Consider the following 21,384-nt stretch of genomic DNA (forward strand, 5'->3'; position numbering starts at 1 on the left):
CAAAAAGCAGTTAAAATTTTTAATTACTTTCTTTGGCAAGGTATTAAAATAAAAAAGTTGGTAATAAGTTGGAGACCCAGTATAAGAAAACATAGAGAAATTCAGCCTAGAGATTTTGACATCCTAAGACTAAAAAAATATATATAAAAATTGGAGCTGTGAGTATGTTACTTTGAGGGAAATGTTTTAAGTATTTATCTTACCTCAGAGTAAACACCTGTAGAATGTTTGTGTTTTGGGAAATAAATTTTGGTCATTCACTCTATGGCTTTTTTTAGTAATTTTAGTCTTCTAGAATAAACTGCGTGACTGAGTACAGATCATGTATAATCAACATTGTATAAAATATATTGGGAGGAGAGGACTGATTCAGTGTTTAGAATCAAATAATTCATTTTGGTATATAGAGATGTGTGGAATGTGCCTTCTAGATAATTAGAGAGTTGCATATGCCACTCCCTGGTCTGGAATGGTTTTGGGCTGTAGATGAGTGCAGTGGTAATTACTACATATATTTTGCTTGAGTATCCACTCTTTTCTTCAGTAATTTTATTGAAATTTGGCTTGAAAATACAGAGTAAATAAAGTAAGATAGTTAAGGATGTGTAGATAAATTACAAAAAGGAAACAAGACGTATGTGCTTATTTATTTTTAAGATATTGTTTTGAATTAAAAATTTCTTGATTGATATGCATTTTAGAAGTCATGTAAGACATTCACATACATTGTTCAGAATGCAAATGTTGTTGTACATTAATGATTTTTTTTTATTGGAATATTTACCAGGATAATTATGAAGTGTCAGTATTGGTTTTAAGGTGTAATATCCCTTCTCTGTTAGTATTGAGTGGTTTTGTACAGTTTATTGTTACTTTGAATTAACCATTACCAGAGATTATAACCTAAAAAGGATAATTCTGAAGAAAGATAAAATTGCTATTACAACAGAAAGTCTTCATTTGTACTTTTGCTATTTTAGAAGTAAATTAAACCAAACTATTGATTCTGTGTATGTATTTCACAGATGCTTTTTGAGTTGGAAGGCTTTTGTCTTTCTTAAAGCATCTCATAAATTAGCAGTATATTAGGAAGGGATTAATTTGTGGAACTCATCACATATTCCGGAAAAAAATATTTTCCTGGTAGGAAAACCTGCAGACAGGGGATCATTCTGTAACCTTGTATGTATACAGAGGCTTATATAGAATCTCTGGTAGTGCAGATTAACAATGTAAAGGTCTAGCTACACAAAAAAAACCCAAACAAACTATCATCAAGCACTGAGTCGCATTATCTAAAAAATAATGCTCTTTTACATCTTCAGGAAAAAGGTTGCGATGTTCCCAGATATATACAGTTCATGCATTCACAGCTTGGGCTTCTGAAATCTGTTTTACAGGTTAAAAACAGTAATAGAAGAACTGATGCAGACACAGCAAACCCTTTTGAGCAAAGAGAAACTTGTTTTGGAACTAGAGAAAAAAATAGAAGAGTCATCTAAGACATGTGAAAAGAAGTCTGAGTAAGTTGAAATTAAATTTCAAAATACAATAATTTGGGGCCAAAAAATGCCTGTAATGCAATTCCTGAAACTTAAATAAGGAATAGCCTTCACTAATCTTGTTCTGCTTTTGTGTTTAACAATTACTGTGAAAAACAATCGTGAGTTAGTTTTTCATCTCTAAAATAACCAGTGCCCGCTGCAGACCCCAACATACTGAAGAATTGAGCAGCTCTGTAAGTTTAATATAATTGTCGTAGTTTGGCATGGCTCAAGAGCTGGACCTTTCATTAATTCAATTCAACTTGATCAAACAAGATGAGAAGTTCTGTTGCCTCTCTGTTTGATAGAATTCCTTGTATTGGTGAAATTCTGTGAAAGGCTTTCAGAGTCATGTGCAAAACTCTTTCTTATGCAGTAATATGTTTGCAGCTTGTCAGGTTAAGTTGATTGTTCTTTGCATTTCCTTTACAAAAGTGTAAATGTAAAAAACATAAATCTCATACCCTGTAGTACTGCATAGTAATTTCAGCGAGTGTTATAGTGCACCATAAATAAAACATTATTATAAGAATCGTTCTTGGGCACCATCTTTAGATTTTTCTTCTACCTTTGGTTAGAAAAAAATATTCACATACTCTTCTAAACTGATGTCAATACAACGGATAAATAAACTTTTTGTGTGTAGTGGTATTTTTCTGATACTTGTTGCAATCAATCTTAATCTTATTAATTTGGTCATGAATATTCATTTACAGTACTGATAGTGAATTGAAATGCAAGTCCTTTGGGTAATCTTCATTCAGTGAAGAAGGTTTGATGATCTTTGCTGGCAGAACCTTGTCACATGAAACACTGTATAGTATTTAATTCACATCAAAAATTTATGTATCTGATATTAATGTTTAGATTAGATATTTCATGTCCTTTCTTGAGTGAAGTTCACATGCACTCACAGTATGTTTTCCAGTTTTGGTTTTTAACCTGTTTTCTTTATTGTATGCTGCTTAAAGGATAAACTATATTTGAACTAGTTGAGTTTGATGGGGTATTCTTTGATTTTTTTTCCCCCCTCAGTATTGTTTTGTTACCAGTTATCACTCCCTGAAAATAGTTTAGACCATGGCTGTATTTCTTACTGTGAAGGCTGATTGTGTGATTCTCTGACTGATTGTGTAGCAGATATTTATGGTGTTGAGGAGATGATTTCAGTTCAAATTGCAGCAGTACCTGTTTGTCTGATTAAAAGACAGGGAATCTGGCTTACATACCTAGTTGTACAGTGAAGGCTTCCCTGAAGTCATCCTTGTTCTGATTTGTCATTGATCATGCTTACCTCTAACAAACTCCTTTTTCACTTCTTAACTGCAGTGCAGAGTGATAAGAATGTTTCAGCAGGTGGTTACTGTCCCCAGAATATCTTGTCTGACTGTTGCATTTGGTTTAATTATGACTGCATAAGGTCATACATTATGGCAATGTTTTGGTACTTTTATGCTTTCCATTTTCAAATGATGATATTACCTTCAACACAGAAAATGTTTTAATTGTATTTTATTTATATATGTATATATCAAGCATATCATCTGCCCTTCCAACATGATAGCATATTGAATATTTAATTTTGATTTAGTTCACCTTTTTCCCACTTTCTCATATGTTGCCCTGATCTGCAGGGATCCTTCACACAAGATCTCACTCTGTGAAGTTGGTAGTAGCTATTACTAGCAACAAGGACTTCATAGTTTGCACTCATGCAAGCCACAGGCAAATAATTCTGTGGATTCTAATCCCTCATTCGTGACTAGAGTGGCAAGCACTGGAAGTTGAATTTGGGGAACCAAATCAGATTGTAATCCGTCTTGCCGCAATTCAGAAAGAGAATAGTTTGTGAGTGACTTTTCACTAGCAGAAAGATATGTCTTGTTATCGCTGTGTCTTGATCGGTTGAACTGTTCTGTGTTTGGGGATGCCACTCCACCAGCGTGTATTCACCAAGGCCTTGCTGATGGTTCAAGCCTGTTATTTTCACATGGTGATGTCCTTTTTCTCTCATAAAGGAGACCAGATGAAAACACATTATCTTCAGGATAATTGTCCATTTGCTTCTCTGATGCTTTTAAATATGAGCAAGCTCATGCCAAATCTCAGTTTCAGATTTGAGAATTGTGTCTGCTACCTCACACTTACATTTTGAATGAACAATCATTTTGCTGATGGTGTGGAGTTCTGCTCGTTATTGACTTGATATAATGCTCACCTATATGGATATGATCTGTTTCTTTTCCTGCCAAAGACGATTTTATGACAGGCAGTTCCCCTGTTATTTTGAAACCCATTTGAATAGTCATTTAGCTGGGCATCATTTTCTGAAGGATCAATCCCTGTATAAACAACTTTTGCCTTTCCCTTTTTTCTTCAAGGGTAGGGCTTGCAGGAGGGCTTGTCTTCAAGGGATTAGCCTGAAGATACAGAGTGACACAATACTGTGATTTTTCTTCATATTGTCCTCACTCGTCATAGTTCTGGTCTGTTTACCTCCTTCATCTGTTCTTGTAGGCTGTGAGAACTCTTCATCTCCTGTAGTCACTGGACTCTGGTTGAGTTCTTTTAAGGGCATCTGTATTATACTGTGGGTGATTCTGTCTCTCAGGCAGCTTCTGTCAGTCTTTGGTTTTAGCAGTTCTTTGGGATAATAGAGTCATCTGGGTACCTGCAGATGCTCTCTCTGCATGTCCTTCAATGTGATTTTATCATGACTGTCTCGAGTATTCACAAGTAGGAATGATATTCAGAGAGGAACTGTAAAATAAGCAGAAGATGAAAAGTTGCTCTTAGCTCCTCATAAAGATAAATCTCTTTAGCTTCATGAGGCAGTTACAACGCAGTCCAGAAATACTTATGGTGCAGAGGAAAAACCAGATATCTCTTACATGACGCCATATGAATTTGTATTGGATGTGAGGTGGGTTTAATATTGCAAATTATTACTGCAACAACTACACCGATAGGAGTAAATTTCTCATCACTTTAAATCATTATCTAAAATTTACTTACTCTCTAAGTGGGGGGCAACCCAGTGTTTATAAATTCAGTTAAAAGTGGATGAAAAGAGGAGTTTCACTTATATTTATTAAGCATTATTTTTGTGATAGAGAGAATGAGTATTTGCTTGCATAATCTTGTTGCTTTGAAAATTTTCTAGAATTGCTTCACTTTTGAATAAATTATTATCTTGAGGAATTGTCATGCTTTTTTCCCCCAGCTTTTATGAAGCAAATAAACTATTTTGACTCATGTACATTTTTAAATTGTCGTTTTTCTTTGCAGCATTGTACTCTTGCTGAGCCAAAAGCAAGCACTTGAAGAACTTAAGCAAACAGTCCAGCAGTTAAGATGCTCTGAGGCAAAATTTGCAGCCCAGAAAGAGCTACTGGAACAAAAGGTTCAGGAGAATGATGGGAAAGAGCCACCACCTGTAGTGAATTATGAAGAAGATGCCAGATCAGTGACTTCTATGGTAAGTTTTACATCTGTTTTACTGAATTGTGCAGCCCTGTCATTGTACTTCAGACCCAGGACCAGAATATTAAGGTATGCACTGACGTGATTTCAAGTGAATGGACTTCACTTTGGATTTTGGAGACTTGTTTGGACAAGAAGTTCAATTGCATAATACTTTTTCTTTTTAAGAGGCAGTCACTCAGTAACTCATAATAATCTGTGTCTGGGGACTTGAATTAGTCTTCTCTACACTTGATGCTTAGATTTTCATTATGCTGTTTCATAAAGACAATCTTAACCCTCCCATAGATTTAGTAAATGTGACTGATTTTTTTTTATTCTGCTGAGACCTCGTATAGTTTAAATGAGTACCTTACTGTGCAGGAATTGTGTGTCACTTCCTTTTCTCAGTTGTATGCAGCTGGGCCACATAAAAAAGCAGACAAACAGTAGCTGTTTACTAAAGGGACAAACAGTAGTGTTTGCCTTTGTGCATTAGTTTTGACATGTGGGAGATGTTTGTGACATTTTTTCTTTGAGGTTTAGTCTGACTTTTTTTTTTGGCCCATGGGGCAGTAGCTCTGTGAAATGATAATAGAATGGCTGTTTCTGAGAGGAAATATTTTTTCTTCATCTGTATATTTGTGGAATTGTTTGATTCCCATTCTACAATTATACTTGCTTGTCAGTATTCTCCTGGTGCCACTGCTGTTTAATATTTACAAGGCACTATGAGGTGGTTGTCATTTACACTGGTACAAAATATTATTTTACAGAGCTTGTATGCTTGTTGTGACCTAGAAGGAGTTTAAAAAGTACAAAAAGATGGAGAAAGAGAAAAGAAGAATCAGGATAATGATTGCAAAAGATTAGGAGGCTTGGAATCTTTTTGGGGCAGGCTATCTTGTTAGTTATTTTAATACCATATCCTGTAGTAGTGCTAGTGATTTGTGTCTACTAGGGTTAGTTGAGATAATGAGTCGTAAAAATGTCACTTTTCCCCTTCAGTTCAAGAGTACTGAAGTCTGCTTTCTGGTGTGTAAACCTCTGTTTCAGTGAGTGGGAGAAAATAATCCTGTGTGCTGAGCACAGGCCTACACAGGGCCAACAGGACAAAGACACAGCAGATCCATCAGTGCTAGCTCTGTGTCAGCTCCAGTGTCACCTGCAAAGAGTGAGGACTCATCACCCCCAGTGCAGCCACTGCTGGGCCCACAGTGACCTGGGGCAGATGGCACAGGGTGACTGGTTCTGTGCCCAGGGAATGGTGGCTTCTGCAGGAGGGCAGGGGAAGGGCAAAGAGTTGTAGTATGGTTTGTGTTGGAATGGTCTTCCAATATTGTCTAGTTCAATCCCTTTCAACAGCTTCCACTACAGCAGCATGAACCCCTTTACAAAATCTTGCCACTTTAACCCAATGCAAGGTTGCAGAGAAAAGCCATGGGAGCAATTAGAATGGAGTCTAATGAGAGGCAGTCTGGTCAGCTTCTCAGGGAGAAGGTAAAATGGGAACAGGAAGTTGGTACTAAAGGAGGCAGAAATATTTAACACGCTAAGTGATGTTGTGTAAGCTGAAATAGAGGACAATGTAAGCTTCTGTTGTTTAATTTTTTAAAGCAGTACGTAAAATTTACTGTTAAGGCAACTTGATAAAATAAATCAGGGACGCATTTGTGTGTCAGGGATAATGTTAACATGCATTTTTAACATGGATTTTGTACTTTAAGTAACTTGCTCTAGTTTATATAGTTCCATCTGGCGTATGTTATCTCAGAGTTCAGAGTGCCTCCACCTGTTATGAAAATAATGTGAACCATTCAAGCTACATTGCAGAGAAGACCTGTCATGAAGTGTAAAGTGTTAAGTTTCATCTGAAGAACAAATTGTCCGGAATTACCACTTTGCTTGCCTTTTCAAGGCAAAGCTTGTCAGAAGGCCTGAGCCACTCTTGGACATACACACTTACTTTGCAGGTACCAGATGTGGAAGTTCTTGTCTTGTACAGGAGAATGAATGGACTGAAAACAGGGTTAACTGTGAAAGCAGGCAACTCTATTTCCACAGCTAAGTCAAGTTCAGCATTTATGTGTACAGGGTACAGCATTTACATGCAGGCCATTGGTACTGAGGCTGCCTTGGGATCAGTACGCATTGACCCAGAAGGGAATGTTCGTGATCCACTGCAGCCTGCACTGGATCCTATACATCCTGTGGTTCATGGTGTTTCTTCCTTTAGGACCTGCAGGAGCTCCTGCACCTCAGTAAAGAATTTTACCAGCTTTTGAATTTGAAAAAAGACGGGCTAAATGTGCCCGATGGTGTTGGTATTGGCCTTGCTTTCTGAGAAGGGGCTTGAGGTGATCGTTAAATTATTTGATGCCTGTGATGTTGGATAAGCCCCTCCACCTGGGCTGTTTGCTCAGCAGCTGTTTCTTCAGCACACAGTAGAAGTGCTGAGAGGTAGTGCAGACTCTTGGGAATTTTTCTCTCACACGGCCGCTTCCTCAGCTGGTTGCTCCAGTGAGCCAGAAGTAGTTAGGCCTGTTGTTTCTGCAAGTGAAAGGTCCAGTGTTGTCACCCTGCAACAGAACAGAGAGGATTAAGGTGCTGTTGGGTGGTCACTGTCAGTACCGGGGCTGTCTCCTCTCTCACAGCTTCTGCCAGAGCTGTGTTCCTGGCAAAGCAAGACTGCTCGGGTGCTGGAACCTCTCCTCTTTTAGACTAAGACTGTTTCCCCTTATCATATCACTATCTGCCAGTGTGAAGAGTCAGCCTCCATCTTTTTTATGATCTTCCCTTAAGAGCTTCAGTGAGATCTTCCTGGAGATGTTCCTTCCCTTCTCCAGGCTGAGCAACTTGTCTCTCAGCCTGTTGTCATAGGAGGGGTGCTCCAGCCCTGTGATCTGTTTAGTGTCTTTCCCCTTGCTTGTTCCATCTCCTGTATTGAAGACCCCAGATCTGGATGCAGTTTTCAAGGTGGGGTCTCACAGAGGCAGAGTAGAGGGAGTGAGCCATCTCCATCATCCTGCTGCCTGTGGTGCTTTGGGTGTAGCCCAGGATGTGGGTGACACTTTGGGCTGCAAGTAGACAGTGTCAACTCACGTTCAGCTTTTTGTCTACCAGCACCCCGAGTCCTTCTCTGCAGGACTGCTCTTGATGTGTTCTTTCTCCCGGTCTGTGCTCACATCTAGCATTGCCCTGACCCGGCAGTCTTGACTATATCTCAGGATGAAAAAATAACACTCTGATGGGTTGTTTCTGTAAATAAACATCCTGGTGATTTTTAAAATGGGATTTTTTTTTATCAGTAAAACTCCTTAAAAGTATAGATTTGTAAAGATCAGAAATGAAATGTTCTTGCTGGTGACTGCTCATCCTGGTATAGTTCAAGAGTATGACTCTTTCTTCAGCTGTAAATGCATTAATGTTTCTTCACTTTTTCTGGGACCAGTTCATCTAAATGTTACTCTGATACGATTGAATGTGGTTATATATTCCTCTTCAGAAATTAATTGTAAACACTTGTTTTACAGTTTTTTTTCCTAAGAATTAGAAAATCATAGTTGGCCTGTGTTGTCAGCATCTATATGAAGTAAATTTTTGTGTCCTCAAGTCACATGGTTTTTTTTTTTTTTTTGGTTTGTAGTTTAAAATAGGATATGGAAAGCAATTTTGTTTCATATCTCCTAAGTATTTATATAATATAAATAGAGCCAATTTCATGGTGGAATAGTTTGCAAATTGTTTTGTTTCCCTTCTCTTCCATTAGGTAACTATATAATAGAATACTAATGAGTGAAATTCTGATATGCTGTTAGAGATGTTTTTATAGAGAGTGTAATGTTATGTGAGTGTTTTAACTGAGTTTCCTTGTTCTTTTTTGCTTCTTAACTATAGGAAGTTTTGTATTTTGTTAGTGTCTTCAATATGGTTTGCTTTAGTCAATATATTTTTTGAAGTATGTTTGCTGTGCATTAGTAGGCATGTACTCATTTTAGGAAAAAAAAGAGATTGCTGAATAATTCTCCTTTTTTCAATCAGATTATCATAACATGGACTGAAACAAAGATATATTTTTTGTTATTTCTGAACATTATATTTAACAATTTTGTTGTTGTATATAGAAAAATGAAATATTTTATTTTTACTAGCAGTTATACTTTTCTGCTGACCTATCCGTGCAAGACAGAGATAATGCTGACAGTACTACAAGTTTAAAATCTTGGGTTTGAGCCCCTTAGAGTTACGCATTTATGCTATTCACTGTGTTAATGGGAGATTTGTAATTCTCATTTTCTTCTGTACCTAAGGTATGGAGACACTAGAAAAAAGCTGGTTATTCCTTGTGAACAGATATATTTTGACAAAAATGTAGTAGTATCCAAAGTGTTATGTATTATGTCACTTTATAAAATTTAACCAGTAACTGGAAGCTACTTGAGCTAACTTTTCCACGTTTAGGTGTTCAGTGGATGTGTGGCCTGTCGTTTGTCTTAAAGTATATAAGGTATATTTTTGCTGTTACTATGATCGGCAAAGCATGGCAGTAGTCTATGGTAATTAAAATGAAGAAAGCAAGAAAGCCTTTATATTGTCTGATGATTAGATTAGAAATAAATACCTCATTAATTTTTGAATATTGCAGTGCCAGCTAAACATTTTCTCAGGTAATTACATACAGTTTGATGATTTGCTTTTCATGGTAAAGATTTAAACTTACAGCATCAGTATTGCCTTGGAAATTGTTACAGAAAAGGAAGTCTTCAGGGAGTGCTTTAATATAAAAGAATAAATAATTTTGTTTAGCAATCATATAGTGAAAAGTCTGTGCCACTTGAATATGTTTTCTCCTTTTATCTTACATGGTAAAAAGAAAATTATGAAGGTGCAAACCCATTACTTTTAAGAATATGTGTTTGAAATGACATGTTGTTCTCACTGTAGAAGTGCTTCATGTAGATTTATTTTGCATACTGCAGCATTTTCCTGGAACTGGCTGACAAAACTGAGACCTGGTGGGCAAGCTCTGCAACACTTGAGAGACTTGTCAGCAGGTGGAGCTCAGTGCCAGAAGACTAGTTATGACTGAATAAGCCCAAGCTGTTAGCATGAATTCATGAGACAGGCACAAGGCAGAAGCAAGCTGAAGTGCCGTGGTACAGCCATTGGGACGTTGTATTGCCTTGCGCCAGTAAGGTTGCAGGCTTAAAACTGTACACAGCAGAAAATGGTTTTATGTGTTGTAGCTTAATTACTTGGGGGAAAAAAAAAAAAAAGGAAGTTCACCTGGTATCTAATCTCTTCTGTTGTTTTTTATTCCTTTTAAAAAGGCTTCAGAGATGTTATCCTTGATGATTGCTTTAAAAGTAAGATAAGCCAGCTTTTAGTGAAGGTTGTGGTAATTAAAAAAGTAGTTCTCAGTCATTATGGAAGGAAAAAAAACCTAAATACATGAAACAGAGCTAAAGTGCTACTTTTTATATTGGTAAATTATCCTACCTAATGCGAACGTTTTATCTTTTCATCCTTGTTTTCTAAAATCGAAGACTTGGTGCTCTGATTAGTATGATCAACAAAACAAACCAATAGCCAGAGTAGTCTTCTGCAGGCTTGAAGTGAATGTGTTCAGAGCTCTCACTAAAATAGTAATTGACAAATCTATTTAATCAAATTTAATAAATTGATTTTTTTTACTGTCAGTTACATAGGTATAAAAGAGGCTTTGCAGGAGTTTGCTGTTTGATTAAATATGCTTCATTACATACATTTTAGATGTTGGATCACAAGGCCCTGAAACAATTTGCTGAGAGAGCTACCACACTCTTGGGGTTCCTTTTCTCTTGCTGTCTCAGACTATACAGGTTCTTTATTTTAAAATAAATGCAAAGAAGTGATTGCCTTTTGTGACAGACCATTGCAGCAGTAGCAGAAAGAGTAACAGTAGAGATAAATTTGTCATTTTTCTTACTGATTCAGAAAAATAGATGCATTCTTATGTTCTGTATTGCATCAACAAACATCTCCCTTATCTGTCCATGTAAGTAATTCTCTACTGGTTTGAGGCTCATGACATGTATATAAAACTAAGATTGTATTAGAGCATGGTAGGGGAGCCGTTCACAGTAATTTGGTTTATATATTTATTGATCTTGCATACTTCCACTGCTTTATTATGAGATTTTAACTTTCATGTTGGTAGATGCAGGGCCAGAATTTGTGCAGTGCTGTTATCCTTATCCTTTATTTTATTTTAGTCTCTGCTAAGGAAACTGCCAGTGCAGCCATGCTGTAGAAACTTTGCCTATTTATTTGTAGAAGACCTGGAAATAAACACTTTTATTTGGTGGTTGCCTGGACAGCTGGAATTCAGTTTTGTTTATGGCCACTTTCCAAGCTTGCTGGCTTGGGCCTGTGTTTCTGGCTTACATCCAGAATTTGACATGGATCAAAAGTGCCCCAAATGTCTCGGGTTTGGTTTTCTCACCCAAGATTCAGGTGGTGGTTCAAGGGAGTCTTTTGCCCTCTGAAGGGCCCTGAGCCAGACATGAGAATGAAATGGAGTCTTCAAGGTCTTGTTTCTCAATGTTTCTCGTGTTGTTTATTAATTCTTATCTTACAATGTTCTCTGTGCCTGGCTGAGGTGTTCTGCTGCTCAGACACAGGACTTCCCCCTCGATGGGAGGTCACTGTCCTCTTATACAGATAATTACTTGTGTCTGATTTACAGTTATGTGCCAATACCTATCACCTATACTAACAGGGTCATCTCCACTCTGACCCAATCCCCTTAAACTGCTTTGTGCCATCATCACAGCAGGAGATGGAGGCCAGAGGAAAAGAAGAACCAAGGGCACCACCCTAAATCCTCCATCTAGTTCCCCATTTACCTCCATACTAAGAACCGTAAAACTACAAAATTTTCCACCCTCTGACACATTACACTACTGTCTGTCACATCTTTGTGCCTTGTAATTCGTCTCTCAGTGTTAGAAACCTTTTTCCACAGACTAGAGTCAAAGGCTTTGTCTCTCTGGGCTCTGTGCCAGGGTCTCCAATCCCCCTGGACCGGCTCCACACCCCCATGTCCAGCATTCAAGCCCTCTTGTACAGATCTCAATCCCTCTTGCTCAGGTCCCAAACCTTTCTGCCGAGGTCTGTGACTTTCCGACTTTCCAGGATGCCCAGAGAAATGCCCTGGACTCCAAAAAAATGTCATATGCTTTTAGAAAGTGTGAAGAGGATTAATTCTGTTCATCTTTCTCTCAGAATGAATATGTTCTAGCTTCTGTTTCTTCTTTTTGTACATACCAGTTGCCTGATGGAGATATATCAGAGGAAGAACAATATGAAAGGGGATACTAAGGTGCTAGACAGGTAAAACCAGTCATACTTTGTCCCATTGACTCATCCAGAATTTACACGAGAGTTCAGTGGAGCTATCAAGACTCTTGCCACTGAACATGTCTAAAAGCTTCTGAAGTAACTGATTGGACTAAGTTCACACGCTAAGGCTCAGAACTTAATTACTTCTTAAGGTTAGCGCATTATCTATCAAAAAAGTGAGAAATAACCTGGTCTTAGGGAAATGCAAAATTAGAAGTACAAGCCAAATTTTTGAGGACTTGAAGGGGGTGGATCATTCACAGAAACAGAACCCTTAGAATTTTTGAAGTGCATAATTAGTTTACCCTCTCTGTATGACAGAGAGTTATAAGCACTTGAGATAACTCCATAGACCTCTCTTGAACTGCCAAAAATATTTCAAGAGCTTTCATTTCTTCCTTGAGGAAGCAGGCATCACCATAGTTGCATTGCAGAACTTCATACCCACTGGGGATTTGTTATTTCAGTCAGCAGCTTTCCTAACCCACAGAGAAGATTCATATGGTATCCAGCATATGTTTCTCTGTGTGCTGGGAGAAAAGTAGTAATTCTTTGCCAGAATCCTCATCAGTGCCTTCTTGCATCTTTTTCATAGTGATGGGACTGAATTAGTGTGATTGCTAACTTCTCATAGCCTCTAGGCAATGCACAGGAAGTAATGTCATAGAATTTGGCTGCTTTAAATCACTATTCTGCTTTTCTCTCTTCTTATTTAAGTGGCTGATTAAAAATACCATTGTCCTTAAAGGCAATTATGCTTCTAGAACTCCTAAAATCTGCTATAAAATAATTATTGGAGTTCAGATTTATGGTTTTAATGTAGTGTCACTGGTAGTTTTTTTGCCAGAGTGAAGTGTATGATTTTATGCTTAGCTTCTGGGTTTTTTTCTGCCATGTGGGGAAGTTCTCATCTGCTGCAGACTCGAGAAACCAGAATGGCAATCCCATTTTCAGATCACTGTCTTTAAGTTACGGTCCTATTTTTTGTTCTCCTTTCTATTTTTTGTGGGTTTTTTTACTCTTGGTAATTTTTAACATCATCTGACTGAAGCTCTTCAGGGTTAACTCCATGAAACTTAGTTTCATTGTGATAAAACAAATGCATCTTCTTACAGTATGATTTTCCAGAGAGATTACAATCACCAGTCCATCCATATTTAGTAACACCGTTTTTTGGGAGAAGAAAAAGGCTTCACGTTCTGCCTGATCATAGAATATGTAATGCTATTTCTTGGCTTGACACAGCATTTGCCAGGTGGTTTCATTAGAGCCAGTCAGTGAGTCAGCTCAAGCCAGTTAATGAATTATAAGAGGAATATTGATTAGTAGATGCCAATGCGTAGAGGGCAGAATTGAAGAAATGTTACCTTGTACCAGTCAGAATTGTGTGATCACAAACCTAAAGACAATGCCCCTCTGGTACAATGACATGCTAGTTGGCTGGGAAGACAGGATTTTTATCTAGACTCTAAGAACTTCCTTTGAAGTTAGGGGAAAATTTTGGTGTTTCCCCACCTCATACCCCTAGAGAATAGTGTTTTCTGTAGACTGGCAATTGGGATGGACCTCTGCTGAAGCTGCAGCCTGGGATCCTGCAGCTATCGCATATTTAGTCCTTTGGTGTCTTGTGAACTGTAGGAGGATTTATGGATTTCAGGATCATGCGATTTAGTGATGCTGTTCTTATTATCTGTTCTTTACATGTTGACTTTTGTCCACTGCTTCCCCAACAGCTGTTCATGGTACAGCTGCCTTAATACATCTCATTCCTTCTAGGAACCAGACTTTCTTGACTTAAATGCCTGCGATCTGGACTCCACCACTAGCTTTGTAAGATACTTATCTGAAGCAGGTATTATTGAGTGTAGATGTGACTGAAAACCAATCAAATCCAACAGTATTTGAACATATTTAATGGTATTTGGAAAGATTGTCATTCCTCCTGTTAGTAAGTGTATTCTAATTAAAGTAATTGATCAGTTGTAGTAAGTGCAGTTGCTAACAAATGCCATAGTCAGTTCATGCTATGTTTATAAATACTGCATTTAGATATATTTTGGACTGACTAACCCTGAGCTGGCACAGTTGGAAGCAGTATCAGCTGCTTCACTGGCTGATGCACAAAGTACTTGCTCCCATAGCTTTAGTTTCCCCTTTATGCAGTTGGTACAGCATTCAGTTAGTTGATTCAGTTGTCTTCCCATGTCTTCCTTGGACACAAGATGCTAAACTCTAAAAACATGTAGTCCGCCTCAGGAAACTCTGTTTTGGATAAAACCTTTGCTTGAGTAGAGACCAGGCAATTTTTTTTTCCAGAATCTCTAAGAAGAACCACCCCCAAACTGTCGTTCTCACTGGCCTGTTACCTTAGTTCTGTGTTCCCTGTACTTTCCTTAAGCATCTTTTAATTAACCTCCATGGCAGAAATAAATCATCTGCTTGTTGCTGTAATTTTCCTCTTTGTTGACTTATAATCCCCACCTACAAACTGCTGAACAGATTTACTTTGAGATCACATTTTGTCAAGATACTGGTACCATTGTAGTCAGTGAGACCAGAGAAGCTTTGCCTCTGTACATCTGGAATAAAAGATTGAGAACAGGTTTTGTTTTTTTCTCTGCTGAAATATGGCTTGGCTTCCTGTCTAGGGGTTTTAGAGTTTTAAAATAACCAACACAGGTTGTAATGAGAAAAGGAGAATGGTTTGTGCTTCTCTGTCTGCAGGGTGTGTAAGTATATATGGATTTCTGACAAGCCTATTTTAAGTTTGTGGCTAGTAAAGACAATTTCCAGTTCCAGATGGCATTCTTTGGCATGCATACTGCTCTTCAAGAATTTGTCAACATGCTTGTGGTAGCTGTGGGTGATCTTCATCACTTCCTTACTTCAGCTACAGACTGTTGCAGAGAACATTAGGAGTTGAGGTATCTTGGATATTTTTTTGTAAGACTTTAAGTTTAACAGCCTGGATCCGCTTGTAAAAATGTCCTGGACATTGTTTTTGTATTTGCTTAGTCTGCTGAGTTCATTGTGTTGAGTAAACTATGTATAGCTTAGGTTTTCAGGCACTTTCACTGGAAATTTTTGCATGCCTCTTGTGAAATGTAGCCTAGAATTTCTTCACCTCTGGCTTTTTGTTATCAGCCCATATAGTGATGACTTTAGTTCTTTTTATTAGGCCAGTAGTTGTAATAAAGTTCTGTTAGTCCTTGAGTAATATTTACAGTTTGAAAAGTTTGTTGTTAACTTTTTCAAAACTATTGAAGCTAACTATTGTGCACCTAAAACTTCACCATTCCATTGAGGAAGTGCCATTACAGAACACTGTAATTTTTTGACAAGTGCCAAATCCACTATACCTTCATCCTTGTTATTGTGAATAAATGAATGTATGAAAACTTCAGGACATAAAATTTATTTTCTACACTAATTCTCATCTCTAGTGGAGAAATACTGATTTCAGTTGCTGTTTTATCACAGTCTAGTTAATTAGAGATGCAGTTTTCCAAATAAAGAGTAATGCTGCATAACATGTGTCTATGTAGAAAAAGTCCCATTTCTTCCATTACCTATGCAAGAATCTTCATTCTAGCTCAGGTTTTGTTTTTATTTCTTTCTTTTTGAACTTAAAAGGAGGATGGCAAGACCAGTCTTTGTGTGCGGAGATGTATATAACCAGTTTGAAAATGTTTTCCAAGTTAAAGACTTTACTACTTCAGATGGCAACTGTAGTGTTGATCTTGATTAAAACTCTGGGGCAACATTAAGCATTACTGCAATTCTTTGTTTTTCTGCGGATTTGGGTCATAAAAACCTGAAACTATTTCAGCTAGGTGCGTGCACTATTTAGGTAAAGAAAAAGCCTAGCCTCTTAGATTCAAAAATGCTCCTAAGAATTTTTATATTTAATTGGTTTGTGGATACACATTTATTCGCAGCTTTTTGACTTGTGAGTCTTGATTTTCTTGAAGCAGCAGCAGCACAGCCTAAATCTTGAGCATGTTGTCCTGGCAGATGCTGACTTTCACCAGCAGCCAGTTCATCATACCACTGGTTTTTCTCATGCCATTGGTTTTTTGAATTATGAGCTGCCAGTGGATGTAAGATGTTGGCTTTCTTGCTTTTGTGAACATTAAGTACTGCAATACAACTATGAGCACTCAGTGCAATCTGTTTTATGTCCTCCCATTGCAACTTCGTGAGCTTACACAGAATTATAGCAAGAGAGAACTTAAGGGTATGTTTGGAGATATGTTACTGTGATGTGGCAATAGCAACCAAGGAAGAGAAGGATATGCCATGAAAAGGTAGTTCCCTTTCATATATAGCAAGTGCTGTACAGACTGAAATTTTACAACTTTTTATTACTTGAAACAAGTAAAATGATGGTTTGAGAATTAATAATTTTTGTACATTTAGTTAATAATGGCATTATTAAGATAATAAAAATTGTTGATTAATAACAGTGCTCTTGAAATCATTGAAACAGTTAATATCTGAAAATGTACAGAACAGCCTGAGGTTTTTAAAGGATGGAGGTCTTGATGTTCCCAGTTATGTTTCCACAGTTAAATAAGGTAATAACATTTAAACTTACTTTTTTAAAGTGTTTATTTGTTCTAAATTTGTCTGTAAGCTTTCAAAAGTCTGAATTTGTTAAATTGCCTTTATCAAAATCAGGTCTCGTTTACTTGGCATAATTGTGTGATCAATGAATGTAGGTGTCTTAGGATTTGGTGTAGAGATACAGTCATTAAACAGAGAAAGAATACTTATTTTCAGGGGCCTATCTGCATTGCAAAAGCCTTTGTCTGGCTACTTTTTCCTTCCACAAAATCAGTTTTTATACAAGATCTCAGTGCCTCAGCTTAGGTGTTGAGGTACATTTAGTCATCTTTTCTCTAGAGAACTGTTGACATTCTTGATAATTTGGTGAAATCAAAGTATCATGTTTTCAAAAAATAAAAAAGCTGTTAGGTTTATATAAAGGTTAAAATGGACTGTGTTTCTGGAAACATTATTGTTAACCCCCATTATGAGGTACTCTGCTTTCATTAAGACCTGTAATACGTGTTCATGTGTTTGGAAGATTTGCTAATTATTTAAAAGATGAAGGTGACATTTCCCTGGTATTTCATATGTATCTTGAAAAATTAGCCTTCTGAAAGTCTTGATTAAAACAGAAAACAGAGCAGATAACTTAACTGTACATTCTGTTATGATAGATAGGGATTCAAAAAAGAAAGGAAAGGGTCAATCGTATGATAGTATTCATAATTCTTTTTTAAAAATTAATCTGTTTACACAGAGGGTTTGCTGATATCTGAGCCTTTCCTAGGTAAAATTTGTCAAAGATTTTTCAGGTTTTTGTCTCCAAATATTTCACCAATCTCTTGCTTAAGACTTACACTTACTGCGGCTTCCCTGGGAAAAAAATAAAATTACTTTCTAGCCTCCCTTGTAACTTAAAAATTTGGTATGTAAGGAATGAAATGCTTAAAAGTAATCATGAGAGAAAAACTCTGTGCATTTTGAAAGAAAACAAATGTTTTTGATAGTAAGTTGAGTAAATTCTTGAACTTACATAATAGTTTTAACAGCCTTTTAATTTTTAACAGCCTTTTAAAAACTTCTGGTATTAACATTGTATTGTGTTATTACATTCCTGTTGACCAGCCTGTAGTAACACTGCCTGATTTTCATGTATACCAATAATGACTTCTGAGTTACCACTCTAAATAAGGTCTAAATGTTCCTGAAGTTACCAGGTCTCTAGAAGTGATCAAGACCAAAAAAACATGTGAGAAATTTTCAGAAAAAGAGGAAAGAAGAGAGCAGAAAACGTTACATCACTGCATAAATTGATGTGCACCTGCTTCCCAAATGCCATAGAACTGCAGAGTAATTTAAATTGGAAAAGATTTCAGGGGGTCCATCTGGTCCTGCTTCTTGCTCAGAGCAGGGTGATCTTTCATGTTATATCTGGCTGCAAAAGGCCATATGCATGTTGAGGCTCTAGCAGCTCCAGCGATGGAAGTCCCTCTGGGAAACCTGTTTCAGTATTTGATCACTGTCGTCATTGTGAGGTTTTTAGCTTTTTTCAGTGTCTAACTGGCATTTTTCTCTATACAAATTATCCTTCTGCTATGTACCACAAAAGAGTTTGGCTTCATGTAACCAATTATATTTTCAGTTCCATTAATTAGAAAACTGATGTAGGAGAATTCAGAAATACAAAATAATAACACTTAGATATGTAGAGGAGCTTCCATAGAATTAGTGGATAAGTAGATTGGGCTTTACAGACTTGAGAAGTGCAATGAAGGGGAATGTGATAAAGATGTGTTTAGTGTTTTGTGTGTGGGGATACATGGGGGAAGTGAATAAGGAGTAATGACTATTGTCTGTCTTCGCAGAAGCAAGAAGTAGGGCTCATCAAATAACCACGGTAGGCAAATGATTCAAAACAAGCACACAAACATGTTCTTTGACAACGTGTGATTAATTTGTGCAACTGGTTGCTAGAGTAGGGGGTTGTAATAGGTTATATAGATTCAGAAAACAGATGAAAAATATAGAAAGAAAATCCTTCCATGACTATTGCATGTAGAAACATCACATCTTAACTATAAAGGCTGATCTTATACTACAGATCCTCAGAGGACAAAGACATGCTCTGAAGAATTATCATTCTCTTTTTCTTACAGGTTATTACTCCACTGACATAGTCTGGGATATGCCTTTGGTTTGAGAAAATATAACTGTTATCAAATGTCACACTAGTAAGTCATGTTTTTCAGGCTACCCCCTGCGATTCAGGATAGGGAACATTAATTTGCATCCATTGCATTGTTTTACAATATGTGTGCATCAGTTAAGCATAATTGCTGCTGCTTTGGAAGGTATTACTTGGTTTAAAACAGAAAATGCTGTCTTATCGTAAAATGATTTTTGAATAGCTATGTTGTTTAATTGGTTTCACTGTGTACTTGAGATATTTTTAATTAGCTTTGAATATTTAAATTTTTAATAACTGTATTATATCTAAGTGGCTCTGCACCGTTCTAGATATTTACAGTAGTAAACTAAGAGAATGCATATTAGGGAAAGGGATGCCAAAGAGATCGTCTTCTCAACTCAGGTTATATTCAGCTTATATTCAGGCAGCAACTGGTTTTGTGTGTGAGTGCCATGTTAATGATTTAAAATACTCTTTGTGTTTTAGTAAAGATGGCATGATTCTTTATCTGGTTTTCTACATGTGGTCTGTCTGAGATACCTAGTTCTATCATGAATGGGAGAAAATAAAAAGAGAACTGTCTTTTGAGGAAGAAGATCAGTCTTATTTCTGAAATCAAATCATAGACTTTAGAGATATAGGCCACGTTCTGCTGTGTGCTCAAATTTTTATATGTCAGCATTTACATCTCTTTCAGTAAGTGCTAATAACTACAAAACAGACACACAAAGACTTTTGTTGTTACTATATCCACTCATCAATTGGCAGGCCATAGTTAATGTCACAGTATAAGTTTATGACATGCTTTTGGGGCCAATCCTCAAAAACTTTTGATTTCTGCTACTGAAGTGACTAATGCAGACGATCATTTTCAGAAAGTTATTTTCTCTATTTTAAAGACCTTCTGCTTGTAAATCACAAAACTTCATTCTCACACCATACTTCTGTTGACTTTGAAAAAGCCAAAAATTTTACTTGTTCTGCCCATTGTCTAAATTTGGAGCCTTAAGATGAATGTTGTTCAGCACCTTTTTCATCACGGAGTGTGTGTCTTCAAACAAGAAAGGAAGTTTCACTTTATGAAAACTATATTAATTGCTCTGGCAGATGCTGTCAATATGCCTGTTTCATCTGTATGTTCATTGAACATATCGTTTGCAGTAGCTGCTGGAATTTCCTTTTCTGGTTTTATCTTAGAGCCCTTGTACTGTACTGAAATAGTTTCCATCAAAAAGTGGTTTCTGAGGACCACTTCCCTAGCCAAGTCACAGAAACAGTGATATCACTCTGATCTTTTAGATATCACTGATTATGTTCTTTTATGTAACTTGAAATTTCCTTTTCTTCTGAGAGAATTTTCTCTCTAAGTTGGAGAGTCATCATCACATTTCCTCAAAATTTCCTGTGAAGGTTCTGTGATTTAATTTGCAAGCCCACATTCAATTTCTGTATCTATGTGGACAGTTCACATATGACTCATGAGGCATTTTTTTCTTTGAATAAAATAATATTAGAGTATGGGCTTATTTATGTTGCTATACATACATAGCTGACTGGTGTTTTAGGAATATTCAATATATACTGCATTGTCATTTGTCTCTTGCTGATGATCTTCCACCTTTGATTGGTAGTGTTACTATTTGCCTGTCCCTCAGAAGCATTAATTCTATTTTGTCTTTATATTAGATCTCTCTCCAGGCTCTTAGTTCATTGCTTTTCTAAAAAGAGTATAGACTGTTTTTCATTTACGATAACATCTAAAATATAGCCCCAATCATGGATTTATACAGCTAAAAATCTCTTCTGGGCTTTTACATCATGCAGTTCAATTTAAGCAAAATCTCTTTTTTCCTGTTGCTTTGTCTTGCTTATGTTCATTGAAAATACTGTTCTGACTATGACTGATCTGGCCTGTCTTTTTGATTGCGTCACCCTGCTGGCTGTATTATTTTATTTGTCATGGACTCATAAGATTTCCAGTGATTTTGCCCAGTGACAGAATTGTGTGCTTGGCAGACGGAATACTGTTGTCCGTGGGAATGTATCAGTTGTAGAGCATGACCATAAAAGATAAATTGTAGTGAAAAATCCACAAAAACATGCAGAACCTCAAACTGCTCAAGATCCCCCAAAGAGAACATAGGAAACACAGAAGCGCAGATTCTGGTCATACATAAAGATGCAATTGAAGAAATCCTCAAGTAAAATAGAAATTGCTTCACTCATGGTTTTCAGCTGACCTGAATCACACTCTTA

General features: G+C 36.9%; 1 protein-coding gene across 3 annotated transcripts in view; it reads left to right on the forward strand.

The window, feature by feature from the left end:
- The window catches only part of FER (FER tyrosine kinase), a 156,731-nt gene that overhangs the window by 47,580 nt on the left and 87,767 nt on the right, over nt 1-21,384 (forward strand). For all 3 annotated transcript variants that reach the window (XM_066339003.1, XM_066339004.1, XM_066339005.1), the window contains 2 exons: nt 1,401-1,523; nt 4,833-5,022. In XM_066339003.1, the coding sequence (XP_066195100.1) occupies nt 1,401-1,523; nt 4,833-5,022 (313 nt within the window). The remainder of the gene's footprint in view (nt 1-1,400; nt 1,524-4,832; nt 5,023-21,384) is intronic.

The sequence above is a fragment of the Sylvia atricapilla genome, chromosome Z (assembly GCF_009819655.1).
Source record: "Sylvia atricapilla isolate bSylAtr1 chromosome Z, bSylAtr1.pri, whole genome shotgun sequence".
In the NCBI taxonomy this organism is placed as follows: Eukaryota; Metazoa; Chordata; class Aves; order Passeriformes; family Sylviidae; genus Sylvia; species Sylvia atricapilla.